Source organism: Xenopus tropicalis, chromosome 3, assembly GCF_000004195.4.
Source record: "Xenopus tropicalis strain Nigerian chromosome 3, UCB_Xtro_10.0, whole genome shotgun sequence".
Classification (NCBI taxonomy): domain Eukaryota; kingdom Metazoa; phylum Chordata; class Amphibia; order Anura; family Pipidae; genus Xenopus; species Xenopus tropicalis.
Genome location: NC_030679.2, coordinates 78,011,235 through 78,028,534, shown reverse-complemented (window position 1 = coordinate 78,028,534; position 17,300 = coordinate 78,011,235). Strand labels below are relative to the sequence as shown.

At 40.3% G+C, this 17,300-nt stretch overlaps 1 protein-coding gene across 2 annotated transcripts in view; it reads right to left on the bottom strand.

Annotated features, from left to right (window-relative positions):
• Positions 1 to 17,300, bottom strand: part of fbxl13 (F-box and leucine-rich repeat protein 13) — a 115,261-nt gene that overhangs the window by 10,672 nt on the left and 87,289 nt on the right. For both annotated transcript variants that reach the window (XM_002933102.5, XM_031899022.1), the window contains exons 16-18: positions 16,302 to 16,421; positions 13,309 to 13,435; positions 6,858 to 6,941 (exon numbers count right to left, since the gene is read on the bottom strand). In XM_002933102.5, coding sequence (XP_002933148.2) covers positions 6,858 to 6,941; positions 13,309 to 13,435; positions 16,302 to 16,421 — 331 coding nt within the window. The remainder of the gene's footprint in view (positions 1 to 6,857; positions 6,942 to 13,308; positions 13,436 to 16,301; positions 16,422 to 17,300) is intronic.

Sequence of the window (17,300 nt, the reverse complement as noted above, 5' to 3'; positions counted from 1 at the left end):
TGCTGAGAGTGGATTTAAAGTGGGCTGCCCGTACAAGTAACCCATCAAATTCTGCACTGCTGAAATGAAGAAAAAAATGTTGAATAAATGAGTGTAAAGTCAATTGTGGCATTGTTTGTTCAATGAAATTACCTTGATCTGTATATATTGTTTAATGAAGACCAAATATTGTTATGTCTAGATATGTTAAAGGAAAAAAAACATACTTTTTCACATGACTGTATAGAGCTTCACATTTTAAAATGGGGCCATTTGTGTGCGGTGCCTCCCCTTCATGGCATGTGTGATATATTTAACCATGATGTACGCCGCATTAACCAGTTATCTTGTGTATCCCAGCAGTTTGTGCAAAATGTTTCACAACAAAAACGTTCTCACAGCAATACTTGTAAACAGACGTCAGGCTCCGATCTCTGCTAAGCTTCAATGCAACCAGTCTAACCACTGCAGCTTATTAAAGTTTCTTGCTAACAGCTGGATTTCGTTTATTAAAATAGATATTTCTAGATAACAAAGTGCAATGTTCTATGGTCTGCTGGCAGTGACCTGCCCAAGTAGAATGCAAAGGAAAGTATTCCCAGTCGTGAGTCTTACCCACATCCATCTTGTAAATGTCTAATACCTAAAAATATGCATGACACAGCAAGTGGTGAGCGCAGGATTACATTACTGAGATTCTGTAACATAAAAGAGTTCTGTAGCACTAATGTTTCCCTTATGTTTTGTAGGCGATGACACATAATCTGAGGTTCTTCATCTTTTGCTGAGCAAAACCACATACACGCTCTTTTCTTCAGCTTTGAATTTGTTCCCACTCGTGAATTACTGTATGTAGGAGTGCATTTTAACATTTGAGTAAACAAGAATCCATTGTAATCCCAAGTGACCATAAGATCTGAGATCATCAAGAACTGAATTTGCCGATACATCATTATAAATGTTCTTGGTTAAGATTTGGTGACTGTATATCTTTCATTTAGAATTTGCAGCTATATAAAGTTTTGTGAATAGTTATGCACAATGGGTATGTGTGTACTAAAGGTACCTGTACATAATAATTCCAGGCAAACGGTGCTTGTAAGTATAGAAGCATGCAGTGACCATCCCAACTAATTCCCATGCTTTGTGCGAGTATTTAGGCTTAGGTGCACAATGATCAGTTTCCACAATTACTTTTAATTGAATCAGATATACAGAATGCTGTGTAAAATATTTAGCACTGCAGCAAAGAGCTTAAACTGAGCCAAATGTTACACCACACCCCCTGAGAAATTACTCACATTGTATAAAAAGCACATGTATATTCATTTATTCACATTTATACTGCATTAACAGCTTCAAGAAAGCTTCTTTAACCAGTTTAACAAATATGAACATTTTAATACGTATTTTCCGGCGTAGAAGACGACTTTTTAACCCCGAAAAAATCTGTGCCAAGTCGGGGGTCGTCTTATACGCCGGGTACTTGCTTACAGGGCCCAGGCGATCGACTGCCCCCCCCTCCCCAGCGTCCTCCACCACCCCTCCCGCTCACCTGCTGTGTCCGGCTGCTTCATCCGGCTTTAAAGGCAACGGCTTCATTCACCACCAGGGCCGGATTTCCCAATTGGCCACCCCGAGGCCGCCCCCCGGTCGCACGCCCCCCCCGAGTGTGCATGCATGCAGAGGGAGGCGGGTATTTGCGCGCTCATGCGCGAACAGCGGGTGAGGGGTGCGCGCATGTGCTGTAGGCCGACTCATGCATACGGGGGACGTATGGGGACAAAACTTTTAAAATTTTGGTGCGGCGGGGCGGCATGCCGCCCCAAGGTTTCTGCCGCCCTAGGCCTGGGCCTTTGTGGCCTCTCCACAAATCCGGGCCTGTTCACCACCCCTCCATTTAGCCTGCTGCTTCCTCCGGCTGCTTAGGTTGCGCCCCGTGCGTGCTTACGTCACGCGTAAGCACGGGGCGCAACCATTAAAATTAACCGCTGACCACCAATGAGCCTGCAACGCTTTAAAGGAGGCCCATGCTTAAAAATTGTATCACAGCCGGGCCCCCTTTAAAGCGTAACAGGCTCATTGGCGGTCAGCTGTTAATTTTATTGGTTGCGCCCCGTGCGTACGCGTGACGTCAGCACGCACGGGGCGCAACCTAAGCAGCTGGAGGAAGCAGCAGGCGAGCGGGAGGGGTGGTGGATGAAGCCGTTACCTTTAAAGCCGGATGAAGCAGCCGGACGCAGCAGGCGAGCGGGAGGGGTGGTGGAGGACACTGGGGGTATGTGGGGGAGGATGTTGGGGGGAGCTGGAGCATGTTGGGGAGGATGCTAGGGGGAGCTGGATGATGTTGGGGAGGATGCTAGGGGAGCTAGAGCATGTTGGGGAGGATGCTAGGGGAGCTGGATGATGTTGGGGAGGATGCTAGGGGAGCTGGATGATGTTGGGGAGGATGCTAGGGGAGCTGGATGATGTTGGGGAGGATGCTAGGGGAGCTGGAGCATGTTGGGGAGGACGCTAGGGGGAGCTGGATGATGTTGGGGAGGATGCTAGGGGTTGCTGGATGATGTTGGGGAGGACGCTAGGGGTTGCTGGATGATGTTGGGGAGGATGCTAGGGGAGCTGGAGCATGTTGGGGAGTATGCTAGGGGAGCTGGATGATGTTGGCGAGGACGCTAGGGGTTGCTGGATGATGTTGGGGAGGACGAGCTTTAGGACGCTGCGGGGGGGAGATTGAGGATATTTTAACTGCAAAAGTTGGGGGTCGTCTTGTACGCCGGAAAATACGGTATATTTCATAATACATAAGGTTCCTCTTTTTATAATATATTATTAATCCTTAAATTATAACTTGCATACCCCGTGCATAACCCCTTTCATGGAAAGAAACACAGGGGGTCATTTATGTACAAAGCAACAGTGACATTTTGTATCCCACCTTGGTGATTTTTTTTTCTTAAAAAAGTGCCTCCCCTGAAAAGGTTCCCCGTCATGCTAGAGCAGTATTTCTCTGGCATTACAAGGGTTAACCCTGGCTATATTTGGCTTTGGGTCCACAAGAGGCCCTTAATTACATATTCCAACAGAAGGCTGTGGAAAAGGTTTCACTTACTGGCATATAGGATAATTTGGTGCCAAGCCATTTGGGCAAGGAAGCTGGGCACTTGCCCCTCACCCAGAACTATAGCTCATACCTGAGGTCCCAATACTGTTGAGGGTATTATGTGCCCGGGTTTCCAACTCTTGCCTCAGGTGGACACATAGGAAGCCATGGGGGTTGCTATTCAAATTGAAAAAAGGAGAAAAGACACAGGTTACATAGCAGATAACAGATAAGTTGCGTAGATTGCCATTGAATTCTTCAGAGTGTATCTGTTATCAGCTATGCAATCTGTGCTTTTTCTCCTTTTTTCAATTTGAATAGCAACCCCCATGGCTACACAGCAGCTTTGTTTATATAAATTATAGTAGGGTTTCTGAAGCAAACACACAACTTTTACCAGTGCAGGTAAAGAGTACATTATATATTAATTACTTTAAAACATTTTCATTTTTTGGTGTTACTGTTTCTTTAAAGGAGAAGGAAAGCCTAAGCCACTTGGGGGTGCCAAAATGTTAGGCACCCCCAAGTGACTTTTATCGCTTACCTTGTACCCCGGGCTGGTGCCCCTGTTAGGAGAGAACAGCATGAGCCCGGTATAGCAGCGAGCTCTTCCTTGTTCCGCGTTGGCGCGCTTGCGCATGTGCAGTAGAGTAAAAAGCTGAACTTTAACAACAAAGTTGGCTTTTCACTCTACTGTGCATACCCCGGCCCAGGGATTTTGCCAGCAGAAGAAACGCGGAAGAAGGAATCGCTCGCTACAGGTACCCCGGGCGCATCCCAGACAGAGCTCAGATATGGCTCGGGCCCTGAGAGCATCTCACTGCTCCACTCTCATGCAGACTGGTTCACTGAAACAGCCAAACAGGTTTTATGATAAAATAATCACACTAAGCTAAGACGTGGGAATGTAGAATTTCCTTTGGAGCTGGAATAAGTACCATTAGCAGAGGGAGACAAAAAACGTCAGTGAGGGGCCATGTTAGACAGACCAGTGAACCAATCATACCTAAAGCAAATCCTACCCTTACATAGCTTTTTAAACCAAATTTCATATAAAAGGAAAAACAATATCTAAAAAACCTTATCACATAAATGTGTATTTTCTTTCATTAAAAAACACAATTTATAAATACTGTTTCTCACATTTAAAATAAAATCTAAAGGAAAGGTCACTGTTTCTACAGGGAACTTAATTATCTTGTGGTAATTTCCTGTTATGCTTTATGATACTCTCGCAATGGAGGGCCAAAAAAAACTGCCAGATCTGCTCTGTAAAAGTGATAAGAGTAGAAAAATATTTTATGGGCAACATACTTCTTTTTCTTTTTTTGGAGTGGAAAATTGAAAGCCCTTTAACCTTTTACCCTTATACCTTTTGGGTGCTACACACACACCCCTGTAGCGACAGCCCTCTGCCTGCTCAGTACAGCACCAAGCAGCAAGGGTTAGGATGGGAGATTATTTATATCATTAAAGGAGAAGGAAAGGCTAAGTCACTTGGGGGTGCCAAAATGTTAGGCACCCCCAATGACTTAGATCGCTTACCTTTTACCCTGGGCTGGTGCCCCTGTTAGGAGAAAACCGCACCAGCCCAGGGTACCTGTAGGAAGCGCTTCCTCCTTCCTCTTTCTTCTCCCGGCGAAATCCGTCGGCCAGCGCATGCACAGTAGAGTAAAAAGCCGACTTTGTTTTTTAAGTTTGGCTTTTCACTCTACTGCGCATGCACGCGCAAGCGAATAGGAAGTAGGAAGCGCTCGCTGCGACCCCGGGCTGGTGCTGTTCTCTCCGTACAGTGGCACCAGCCCAGGGTACAAGGTGAGCGATTAAAGTCACTTGGGGGTGCCTAACATTTTCGCACCCCCAAGTGACTTAGCCTTTCCTTCTCCTTTAAGCACATTTGTAAATTATAGAAATATAAGCTGTCACTAAGGAGTGAATGATGGCATAGATGTACTATGAGAACAATATGAGCAAGAGTCAAACTCAGAACCCCTGTGCTGTAAGGTATAAGTTCTAGCACTGCACCTTAGTACAAACCCCTTTTTGTACATGCTATCATTAATGCACAAATCAGTCCACTACAGAAAATACTTCTTACATGTAGAATTGGGTTGCACTAGTTTTTTTCCACACTAGTTTTAGTCTGGCAAAGAGTGATTCAAGTTTTCCCTACTATTAGTCAACTGAATCCCTGTGCAGCTCAACACTGAATAGTAAACAAGCATGGTCAGTATTAGATGGATGTATCATTAAGTACCGTTTGGGGCATATATAATCTGTATTTGACACTTCTTCAACATAAAAAGTGTATGTTGGGCTTGGGAAGGAATTAGGGATGCACTGAATTCAGGATTCAACCAAGATTCTGCCTTTTTCTGCAGGATTCGTCCGAATCCACACTCCTGGCCAAACCGAATACAATCCTTAAAATAACGTGACTTTTTGTCACATACACACGGAAGCTAAACATTTTTCGCCACGCACAGCGTACTTTACCCCTTCCATATGCTACTTTACATATGGAAATTTGGATTTGTTTCGGTATTCAGCCAAATTCTTTGCGAAGGATTCGGGGTTCAGCCAAATACGAAAATAGTGGATTTGGTGCATCCCTAGAAGGAATAACTGGACAGCACCCAATGGGGGAGAGAATGCATGACCAAATTAAAAAAAAAAACATTGGAGGGAGGTACTGAGAAGCAAATGGGTAAAGGAAAAAAATGTGAGCAAAATAAAAGCTAATGGTGGAGAACAAGTGAATCATACAATGGAGATAGGAGGTAGAAGACTTGAGATCTAGACACATAAAGACAAAACTGGCATAGAGAATTATAGGAGAACAACATGATGAAAGAATGGAAATTTATAAGAGAAAAACAGCATATGGGGTGGGGGGGATAGGAAGAAGAAGAATAAGTAGATAAGATAAAGAGAAAGGGAAGTAGGCAGGAACATGGAAAGGGAAAGTTGTTTCACTTTTGCATTTGTTTCTTTAGTAAACAACTTGTATTTTTGCTGCTTGGTTTCTTGTAATTCAAACTAAAAAATGTGCCTTGTGGTTTGACCTTGTGTGTGTATATCCCAAGTGGTTTATCTGTTCACACAAAGCTGCTGATATGGAAAATGCTATAATGTGCTAGTGGCTGTATCCATATCTGGGATAATGAACTAATGCTTTTGAGGGTAGAAGGCTGCAAAGACAACAAAATAAGTTCTAATCATCACAAAGCCATATTAGAGCACATACATACAGGATGAATTTAGTTAATAGCAACCAGCTAGAGGAAACGAACACAGGTATATTACGATTTTATTGCAAATGGCAGAACCTTTACAACAATTAGTCTATAAATGTGGAGGAAGTTGCAGCAAGTGCTCTCACTTAGTGCAGCAGGCTGGAAGGCTGATTGATGTGGAAGTTTTAGAAGCACTATGGCAGCACCAGGCCAAAATGGTTTGGTGCTCTGGGCCTGGCCCCCTACCACCCCTACCACTGCCATCTTAGCACACAGATGTATTTTTTTCTATTTCAGGACTCATACTGCAATCTCACTTATCAGAGCAATCTTTTTCTACTAATGACAGTAAAGGATTCGCCAAAGTATTGCTATCAGCTTCCCTGTAAAACTATTAGTGATGAAATGCTGTGAGCACCTACCTCTTTCTTTGGAAAAATAAAAATGCTACATTGTACTCAGCAATGCATCAACAAAAATCTCTAGCGCAATATTATTCTTTTCTACACATGAAAATGTTAAATACTTTTTTTTTGCCTTACCTGAATTCCTATGTCAGAAATCCCAAAGCATTCAGACACACTTAGTTCTTTTATCGTGCTGTGGGCCCCAAGTGCTGACAATCCCTGCAATAAACAAACATGCATCTCCATGATATATGATATGATATATGACTTTGTTATGCCAACCCCTACTGTAATGTATAAGGATATTAGAAGTCTCCAAGGATTTCCAGGACCATAGGGTTAGGTACTTTGATGAAGGTAACAAACCTTCTAGGTGACTTCCAATGATAATGTAGGCTTTCAATGAAAATGTAGGCTTAGTAAAAAACCAGTTGGTCAGGGAGCTTACATTCCAGGTCACACCCAAAGTCAGTTTATCAATATCATAGGAATTTCTATAACTGATAGTTCAACTACCACAAATCTCATTACTGTATGCAAGAAACGCTCTTAAAAGTTTGTGAACAAAAGGCTAGGTATGGAGTCTTTATCATCCCCCCAACAAGTTGGAACCTGTTAGTAGTGTGGCTGGTATAAAAAACTTGTATAAAAAACACTGGACTGTAGTGAGGGGGGGCCGCCAGTTTGGAGACGGGAGCCATTTTGCATTTGATGACAGCAGAAGCTGGACAGACTAGAATGAAGATGAGATAGGGAGCCAACAGATGACCCAGAGGGAAGCCATGATGGGCAAGATGACAAGAGAGAAGCTAACCTCAATTCTATGACTCGATAATGATAACGATAATGTAGATTGTAGAATTAATCTGAACACATAGTGGCACATTCATCGAAGTACGAATTCGAATCCCGGAATGGGAAAAATTCGGATTAGATACGATAATTTCTGATGATCACAAATATCACAAAAATGCTTATGAAAAAATTGGAATAGTTACGAAAATATCGTATTGGCGATCCGAAAGTCACAAAATTTTGGTATTGAACGATCGTAAATGGCGGGAAAACCTTTCTGACTTTGATCCTTCTGTGCATGATTTTGGAAGCCTCCCATAGGACTCAATGGCACTCTGCCGCTCCAACCTGGCCCAAGGAAAGGTACGATACCGAAGCTTGAATGAATCCGAAACTTTCGTACTCGGCATGACAATACGATTTTGTCGCAAAATTTTGTCACGAAGTACGAAACAGTTGTGCAAGGTACGAAAAAGTCGCAGAAAATATGCACAGTATGAACCAATATGATTTTTTTGTATTCGGACTCAATAGTAATTTGATAAATGTGCACCATAGTGTTGTGTATACTACAAAGTGGATAGTGTAAATATTGTTTAGATCAGGGATCCCCAACCTTTTTTACTTGTGAGCCACATTCAAATGTAAAAGGACTTGGGGAGCAACACAAGCATAAAACATGTTCCTAGTCCAAAATAAGGACTGTTATTGGCTATTTGGCAGCCCCTATATGGACTGGCAAAATAAGGACTGTTATTGGCTATTTGGCAGCCCCTATATGGACTGGCAGTCTACAGGAGGCTCTGTTTGGCAGTACATCTTGTTTTTATGCAACCAAAACTTTAACCTCCAAGCCAAGAATTCAAAAATAAGCTACTGCTTTAAGGCCACTGGAAGCAACATCCAAGTGGTTGGAGAGCAACATGTTTCTCATGAGCCACTGGTTAAGATAATCTGTTAATATTATAATCTGATTTATTACTCAACATATTCCCTTTAGTTTTCACTAACTGGTATGAATTATTTGTCTGCTCTCAAAAAAACTGTAACCCTAGTAAGAGAGGTGAATATTACTATTATTATATCAAATCTTAAACAAGGACAAATGTTTTGCGCTTAAACATTCTGATATAAACAGATTAACATTTACTCAGTCAACGAGGTTCATAAATTGGCAATAGATAATCAAATTCCTTAAATATTGTAATACTGTTGATTTAGCTTAAGGAGCCATGTTTTTCCTTCCTGACAAAATAACTGAGAATCCAGCAAATTGGGACCACTCTTTCTGACGGAATCTAATATCAGAATCTGAACTAACTCTGGTCGCTTATACAAGGTAGATAAACCAATTTCATCACAGACACTCTCAGAAACCCTATTCACTGACTAGATGCTCACACAACACTGTACATATACGATGTATCCTGTACTAAGGACCAGCATCATACATCATTCAGATGGGACCAACTGCTCCTGCTCTCTAGAAAAACAAAGGCTGTTGTCCACATAATCCTATGGCACTATTATGCTGCATACCACCACTAGACAATAACATGTAAAAGGACTGCATCTAAAAATGTCTGGAAGTCATAAAAACAGAGAACTTATTAAAGCCTGTAGAGAAATGGATTTAGAATTTTATAACCAAACATTGTATTTATTCAGCTGGTAAAACTTAAAGATAGTGGCCTCCTTTCTGTTCAGCAAGCTTTGCTTTTTAAGCTGCATAACATTTCCATCATGAAGCAATAAGTAAACTAAATGGCAGTGCCGGATAAAGTATGGGTTATGAAGCTATAATCATGTGCATGACTGTTACTTGTCTGTACCATATTATTAAAATATCAGATCACTTCAAGTACCACTCTGGCTTGAGAGAACAAAAAGAATGAATTACAAAAGGTAAACATTTAGTTTACAATGGACCTTCTTGAGTTCAATGCAGCCATAAATATTGCAGGCAACTGGTGTTAGATTTTGCATTCTGAATTAACATTTTTTGCTCTGAAGTTCTTTTATTTAAAATTTTGGAGCCAGGCTTTTTCTTCTGCCTGCCATTAATAAGCGTTTAAGGACTCTATTCAGTTCAACACCAGGCAGCACAGTGGTGATGGGCCACCCTAGAAACCAGAGAGTAGTTTAAATGACAGATTCTGAAGTGAGTCTGAAGAGAAATACAAAAATAACAACTACAACAATCCAGCCTCCTGCTGTGCTGCTATATATATATATATATATATATATATATATATATACAAAAAAGACCAGCACTCGGTGTTGCTGGTCTTTTTTGGATATTTAAATCATTTACCTTGCACCCGAGCTAAGAGCTGAAGCAGAGTGCCACCCTGGGTTCGTTATATATATATATATATATATATATATATATATAAAACAATCCACACGACAGCACCACACTCCAAAAACTGCTGGACCCTAGGTGCTGGCTGTTTTATTTTGGTGTAAATATATATATATATATATATATATATATTTCCAGAACATAGTAAGGGTCCACACTTCTCAGGGATTATGAAAAAACAATATACTTTATTGAGAGGCTGGTATTTTGGCCCCATCAAGGGCCTTTGTTGGGTCAAAACGTCACTGCCCTTAAGCTGTGCGGGACTGAAAAAACTCTATTGGATGTGTATAAGGACTGTATTAGCAACTGTATTAGCATAGAACTCAATCTATTACTGAATCACGCTGCAAAACAAATATGATTTAAAGCTACCCTCTCTCCTGCATCAAGCTTTGCACTAGTGGACTGTGAAATTTTCTAAATGCAGTTATCAGGAAGCTAAGAACTGAGGAGATACTTTCTATTAAAAGATGTCTGCTTTGGGAGTTGGTGGCTTAGGGCTCTGGCACACGGGGAGATTAGTCGCCCGCGACAAAACTCCCTGTTCGCAGGCGACTAATATCCCCGTGTTGCCTATCCCCAGCACACGCGTCGGCGCGATTTCGGGAAATCAACGAAAAAGACTCGCGAGGCTTTCTCGGCGATTTGTGCGAAATCGCGCCGCCGCGTGCAACTTACATTGTCGCCGGTGGGATGGCAGGGGAAGGCAACTCAGGGAGATTAGTCGCCCGCGAACAGGGAGTTTTGTCGCGGGCGACTAATCTCCCCGTGTGCCAGAGCCCTTATGGGGCTTTGGCAGCAGTAAAACTTAATCCAAACAAGTAGCTGACTTGGATTTTTTACTTGTGCTCTGATAATCTTCTTTACTGCTGTGCTGCAAAATTGGAGTGATATTACACCCCCTATCTTCCCCCCAGCAGCTGATCAGCAGAACAATCGGTAGCTGCTATCTTGCTACCTTCTGATCATCACCTGCTGGGAAAAGGAAAGGGGGGGGAGTGATATCACTCCAACTTGCAGCACAGCAGTAAAGTGTGACTGAAAATTATCAGAACACATGTCACATGGCTGTGGCACCCTGGGAAATGAAAAACATGACTAGCCCCATGTGAAATTTAAAACTTAAATATAAAAAAAATCTGTTTGTGCTTTTAAAAACTGATTCAATGCAGGATTCTTCTGAAGAAGCTCTGTTAAAGGAGAAGGAAAAACAAAGTCACTTGGGGGTGCCAAAATGTTAGGCACCCCCAATTGACTTAAACCGCTTACCTTGTACCCTGGGCTGGTGCCCTTGTTCGGAGAGAACAGCACCAGCCCGGGGGTAGCTGCAGCGCTTCCTCCTTCCGTCTTCTAACGCACGCGCAATAGAGTGAAAAGCTGAACTTTAACAGAGAAGTCGGCTTTTCACTCTACTGCACATGCGCCTTTCCTTAGTCCTTCCAAAAGAGAAGGCGGAAGGAGGAAGAGCTGTGCTACAGGTACCCCAGGCTGGTGCTGTTTTCTCCTAACAGGGGCACCATCTCGGGGTACAAGGTAAGCGATTTAAGTCACTTGGGGGTGCCTAACATTTTGGCACCCCCAAGTGACTTAGCCATTCCTTGTCCTTTAACTGATGCGTTTTAAAAGAAAAATGTTTTCCCATGACAGTATTCCTTTAATGAAAAACTTGTATTTATACTGTGTCTAGAATATGCTGCAGTTTGAAGCACTAGCTCATACAGGTTTGCCTGCCATCTACTGATGTTTCATTTATAATTACGGCAAGAAAGCCTTGTTTGACCAGGAATTGTGTAGTTTTGTTCTTTCTGTTTAATGAGCTAAAACGTCTCATAAATTCAGCAATCTGCTTTTTAACTTGTTTATTAATGACCTATGGTGGGCATAGAGAGTACTGTTTCTATTTTTGCTGATGACACTAAATTGTGCAAAACTATAAGTTCCATGCAGGATACTGCCGCTTTGCAGAGCGATTTGACAAAATTAGATAACTGGGCAGCAAACTGGAAAATGAGGTTCAATGTTGATAAGTGCAAAGTTATGCACTTTGGTAGAAATAATATAAACGCAAACTATCTACTGAATGGTAGTGTGTTGGGGGTTTCCTTAATGGAGAAGGATCTAGGGGTTTTTGTTGATAACAAGTTGTCTAATGCCAGGCAGTGTCATTCTGTGGCTACTAAAGCAAATAAAGTGCTGTCTTGTATAAAAAAGGGCATTGACTCAAGGGATGAGAACATAATTTTGCCCCTTTATAGGTCCCTGGTAAGGCCTCACCTTGAGTATGCGGTGCAGTTTTGGGCTCCAGTCCTTAAGAAGGATATTAATGAGCTGGAGAGAGTGCAAAGACGTGCAACTAAACTGGTTAAGGGGATGGAAGATTTAAACTATGAGGTTAGACTGTCGAGGTTGGGGTTGTTTTCTCTGGAAAAGAGGCGCTTGCGAGGGGACATGATTACTCTGTACAAGTACATTAGAGGGGATTATAGGCAGTTGGGGGATGTTCTTTTTTCCCATAAAAACAATCAACGCACCAGAGGTCACCCCTTTAGATTAGAGGAAAGGAGCTTCCATTTGAAGCAGCGTAGGTGGTTTTTCACGGTGAGGGCAGTGAGGTTATGGAATGCCCTTCCTAGTGATGTGGTAATGGCAGATTCTGTTAATGCCTTTAAGAGGGGCCTGGATGAGTTCTTGATCAATCAGAATATCCAAGGCTATTGTGATACTAATATCTACAGTTAGTACTAGTGGTTGTATTTATAGTTTATGTATGTGAGTGTATAGATTGGTAGGTGTGGGTTGGGTGTGCTGGGTTTACTTGGATGGGTTGAACTTGATGGACACTGGTCTTTTTTCAACCCTATGTAACTATGTAACTATGTAACTATGTAATCTGCTGCCTCCTTATCAGGAGTGGAAGGCAGCATAAGAGGATTTGGCTTTTTTTGCCATCAGAAATAAGCAACTGATATGCTATTAGCATTAGAGATAACATTTATCAACTTGTAATCTAAACTAAACCTGAAGGTAAAATGCATACCAAAGGGTTTATGTAAGAAAAGGCACAAAGTTTGTCAGGGAGCAATAACCCATAGCAACCAATCAGCAGGAAGCATTTACTGGTCATCTGTTGTTTGTTAAAGCAAACATCTTATTGGTTGCTATGAGTTACTGCACCTGGGCAAACTTATTGCCTTTTATTACATAAGGGGGTATAAGAATAATAAAAAGGTGTTTTAGGAGTAGTTACATAGTAACATAGTAAGTTGGGTTGAAAAAAGACATACGTCCATCACGTTCACCTTGTATTCATAATATGTATGTTCATTATCATGTTAAGCAGTAGGTTCTGCTGTACCAACATTTTCCATATATCTTGGGATATTAATGGAAAAATAAGGAAAGAAAATATTTGTGCTAACATACCTGGTCTGTAATATTTGTCCCAGACAGATCTATGGAAATAAGTGAGGCCATGTTTCCTAGTAGCTCAAAGCCAGAATCTGTCAAATTTTCACAGTAGCGAAGACTTAGGTAGGTTAAATTATGACACCTAAAATAAAAATAGGAATACAGAAAACATTTAAAATCTGAATCCAGTAAAAAATATAATCAATAAAGGAACTCTATAAATACGACTGCAGTATAGTAACTGACAACATAGTAACTTTCACAACAACAGCCAGAATGTAAGCTGATGTAAACAAGATTCACTGTTATATGTACACTCTGGGTGCTTAAGCTATAAAAACGTAAAATACCCCTGTATATATTAATCATTATTCATGTAGCTAAGGTTTAGCATAAGGAATACTGATTGATGATTTATGATACATATATAAATCTCAGATCAGTTTAGATACCTTGAATATAATTATGGGTCTTTAGGAAACGTTTGGAAGGAAGGGGAGAGTCTGATGGGACAAGGCATAGAGACAGGCAGAAGCCCGGAAGAAGTCTTGCAGTTGGGAATGGGATGAGAGGAGAAGAGAGGCGAAGGTCAGAGGCAGAAAGTTGCGTGAAGGAGTGTATTGTGGTATTAGAGCTAAGATATAGGGAGGAGCATCAATAGTAAGGGCCTTATATGTAAGTGTTAGTAATTTGTATTCGATTCTAGAGGAGATTGGGAGGCAGCAAAAAGATATGCATCAGTGAGTGACAGATGTGGAACAGTGAGATAGATGAAGTCTGGCAGCAGCATTTAGAGTCAGGCAGCAGCGTTTGCCAGTTTAGTTGCACATCCATGCATTCATTCCAACTCATTAAGATCTGGAGCCGAAAACTGCACTGCAGGGTAAAGCCTTACCAGGGATCTATAAAGAGGCAAAATTATGTTTTCATCCCTCGTGTTAGTGCCCATTTTTATGCAAGACAGCACTATATTTGCTTTAGTTGCCATGAAATAACACCACCTAGACAGTTTGTTATCCACAAAAATCCACACTTTTTTTTCAATAAAGGAGACCCCAACCCACTATCATTTAGTTATTTCTACTGAAGTACATATAATTGCATTTGTTTGTGTCCATTTGCTGCCCAGTTTAGTCAAATCTCTCAAGGACATTAACAAAAAAGTTAAAAAGCAAATAACAAAGGAAAGAGCCCTGTGGTACTCAACTAGGGATGCACAGAAGCCACTATTTTGGGATTTTGCCAATATTCATTTAATTTTTCAGTAACTTTTTGTGTGGTACTGTATCAAATGTTTTAGCAAAATCTAAGCAGATCACATGCCACTGCCATCCCAATGAGTTTCTGCTCACCTCTTCATAGAAGGGAATTAAATGTTTGACAAGTGATTCTCATTGTATTTAAGTATCTTATTTTTTATTACCCCCTCCAAAAGCTCTTCTACCACAGATATCAAATATATTTATATTGATATTTTTTTTTTAATAATTATTTTTTAATAATAATAAACATTAGCAATTGGCCAATTTCTTACCACGATACCAAGACCTCAAAGAATTAAATACTTAATAAGTACCTTATATTACCTAATATTTCAGGATTCTGGAATCAATACCAGTCACTCTTGGACCTTTGTTTTATTTCCCTTCCCCTTGAGTCAACCAGCCATCAATACCTATATCACTAAAAATAGGTCTATTAAAAAATAATCATTTATTAGCTGTTTCCTCAGTTGTGAAAATAGACAAAAATAACAGTTCAAAATCTCTGCTCTTTCCCTGCTCTCATCAACCAAATTACTTCCCTCTGAGACTCAGGGGCACATTTATATTTGCTTGAGCAATCAATTAAAGAAACCCAGGGTGAGTAAAAGTATTCATGTAGGGTTTAGGTCAAAAATACTTTGTTAGTTGAGGGGGTTTGTGTTAAGGAACTCATGTAGGGTTTTGAGCCCAAAGCCTTAAGCAATCATACATCTGGCCCTAAGGGTCCCACACCTTGCTTAATTTTTTGCAGGCTTAATTAGCCTATTTTACTTGATTTCAGCTGCCCCAGCTCACTTAAATGCCTTACATACACTTTTTACTTACCAACCTAAATGGTAACCTTACTATGAAACTTTTTCGGTTTTGCTACATCTTTGCTTACAAGGTGAATATATACTGACAGGTATTTGTATCAAGATAGCTAGATCATGTTCTTGAGATATTTATCAGGAACTGTTTCCATTAACTCATTAACTAGCATGGCCTTATTGACAAATAATATATTATTTCCTAACTAAATACACTGCAGCAAAAGTTATTTTTCAATTATTTAAAGTTGTTCTACAAAATGCAAAAATCATTTTCTCTTAATAAACAGTTGGCAGAGATATAATTCCTATAATAAAACATGTTTCTGAAGGAAACATGAAACATTTACCAGTGCAGGGCAACAGTATGTTACATTTTAATTACTTTAAAACATTTTCATATTTTGGTGTTACTGTTCCTTTAACACACACACACAGAAAAAAAAAATAATATTGTGATTACTTACATGTTGGTGTACAGGGGCTGGCAGAAAACAATTAGAAATGGGCATATGCTGGGAATGTGGGATAAAGTAAGACTGCTCAAAATATCAAAACTGTTTAATGCCTCTAACAAACCTACCATCCAGAAATTGTAAACGATGTTATATAAAGCAGAAAACTTGTACTACAACTTTCATTAGTCTGTTCTCTGAATGCACATATGTTTGTTGGGCTAAGTGTTCATTCGCTTTAGAGCAATTAGCCCTTATTTTGTAATATGCGCTTTAATCCATAGATTATAGTTAAATTAGCCTAAAATAAAAATATTGAAAGTACATATATGCCTTGATGGGGTAAGTTACTGCAATGTTTTTATTTCCCTCCTACAATTGTAAAAGAAGGTAACTGTTTTGAAAGTATGCTTCAGTTACAACTACTACTACTACTCATTTTCAGGTTACTTTATTTGTTTTTTTGGAATGTTCCTTACTTTTGAGCTATTCTCAGAAGGGATAGGTCGCTAACTCTAATACAGTTAGTGAGGTTTAATTCCCGTATCTTGGTTCCTGAAGGACCTTCCAGGACTTGTCTGACACCTGGATCACTAATCCTAAAACACAAAAAATAGCCTTAGTTCATAATGCATGGTTATTATTAACTAAATTAAAATTTAATTCATATGTTGGTATTACTAGGAATAATTCATTACAAGGACCTTTTTTTTTTACATACGTGCCCCAAAAATACCCACATGATTTACAGTCATGCTGTGAAATCCTTCAATATGCTGGAGTAAGAATGTAAATAATCCAGCCTATGAAGGAATTGTGCCCCTCCACAACTTGTTCTCCATTATCAGGCACCACAGGCATGTTGAAGGTGATAAGTACACCACTGACATAGGGGCCTTCTTGATTGCACTTTTGGAGAAATACAAAAAACCTTGTGGCCATTCATGCTAAGGAATACTGATGCAATTCTACTAATTAGCATACAAATGTGCCAGTATCACTTTATTTTTTTATCTGTGCCATAGTTGTATTACATAATGGAAGACCTGCAGTTACATTCTACCTTCCTTATACAGCATGTCTCCAAAAAGAAATGTGTATCTTTTTGTTAAGGGCTAGACCTGCATAACTAGACTCCCTAGAAGAAAAACTTTCCATACCCCGAATTACTGTTTGTTTCTTAAATCTTTCTCCTCAATACATCAAAATCTCAACTCTATGTTTACTTCACATTGCAACTTTCTTTCAATTTTTGATGAATTATACCCTTTTTTTTACCCACAGGGACCCCTTAAGCTGTGGCATCCGAGTGCAGTCCCAACCTTTGCATTTCCTGTAGTTAAGTGACTATCTTAGTAAGAGTCAGCTTTTCAGGCCAAAAAATGTGTTGTAATCTAACCAACTGTGCCTAGGCTAAATGACTAGATTAACTCTAATCAGGGTGCTGGGGTTTAATTCAAATTTTAAAAAGATAGAGA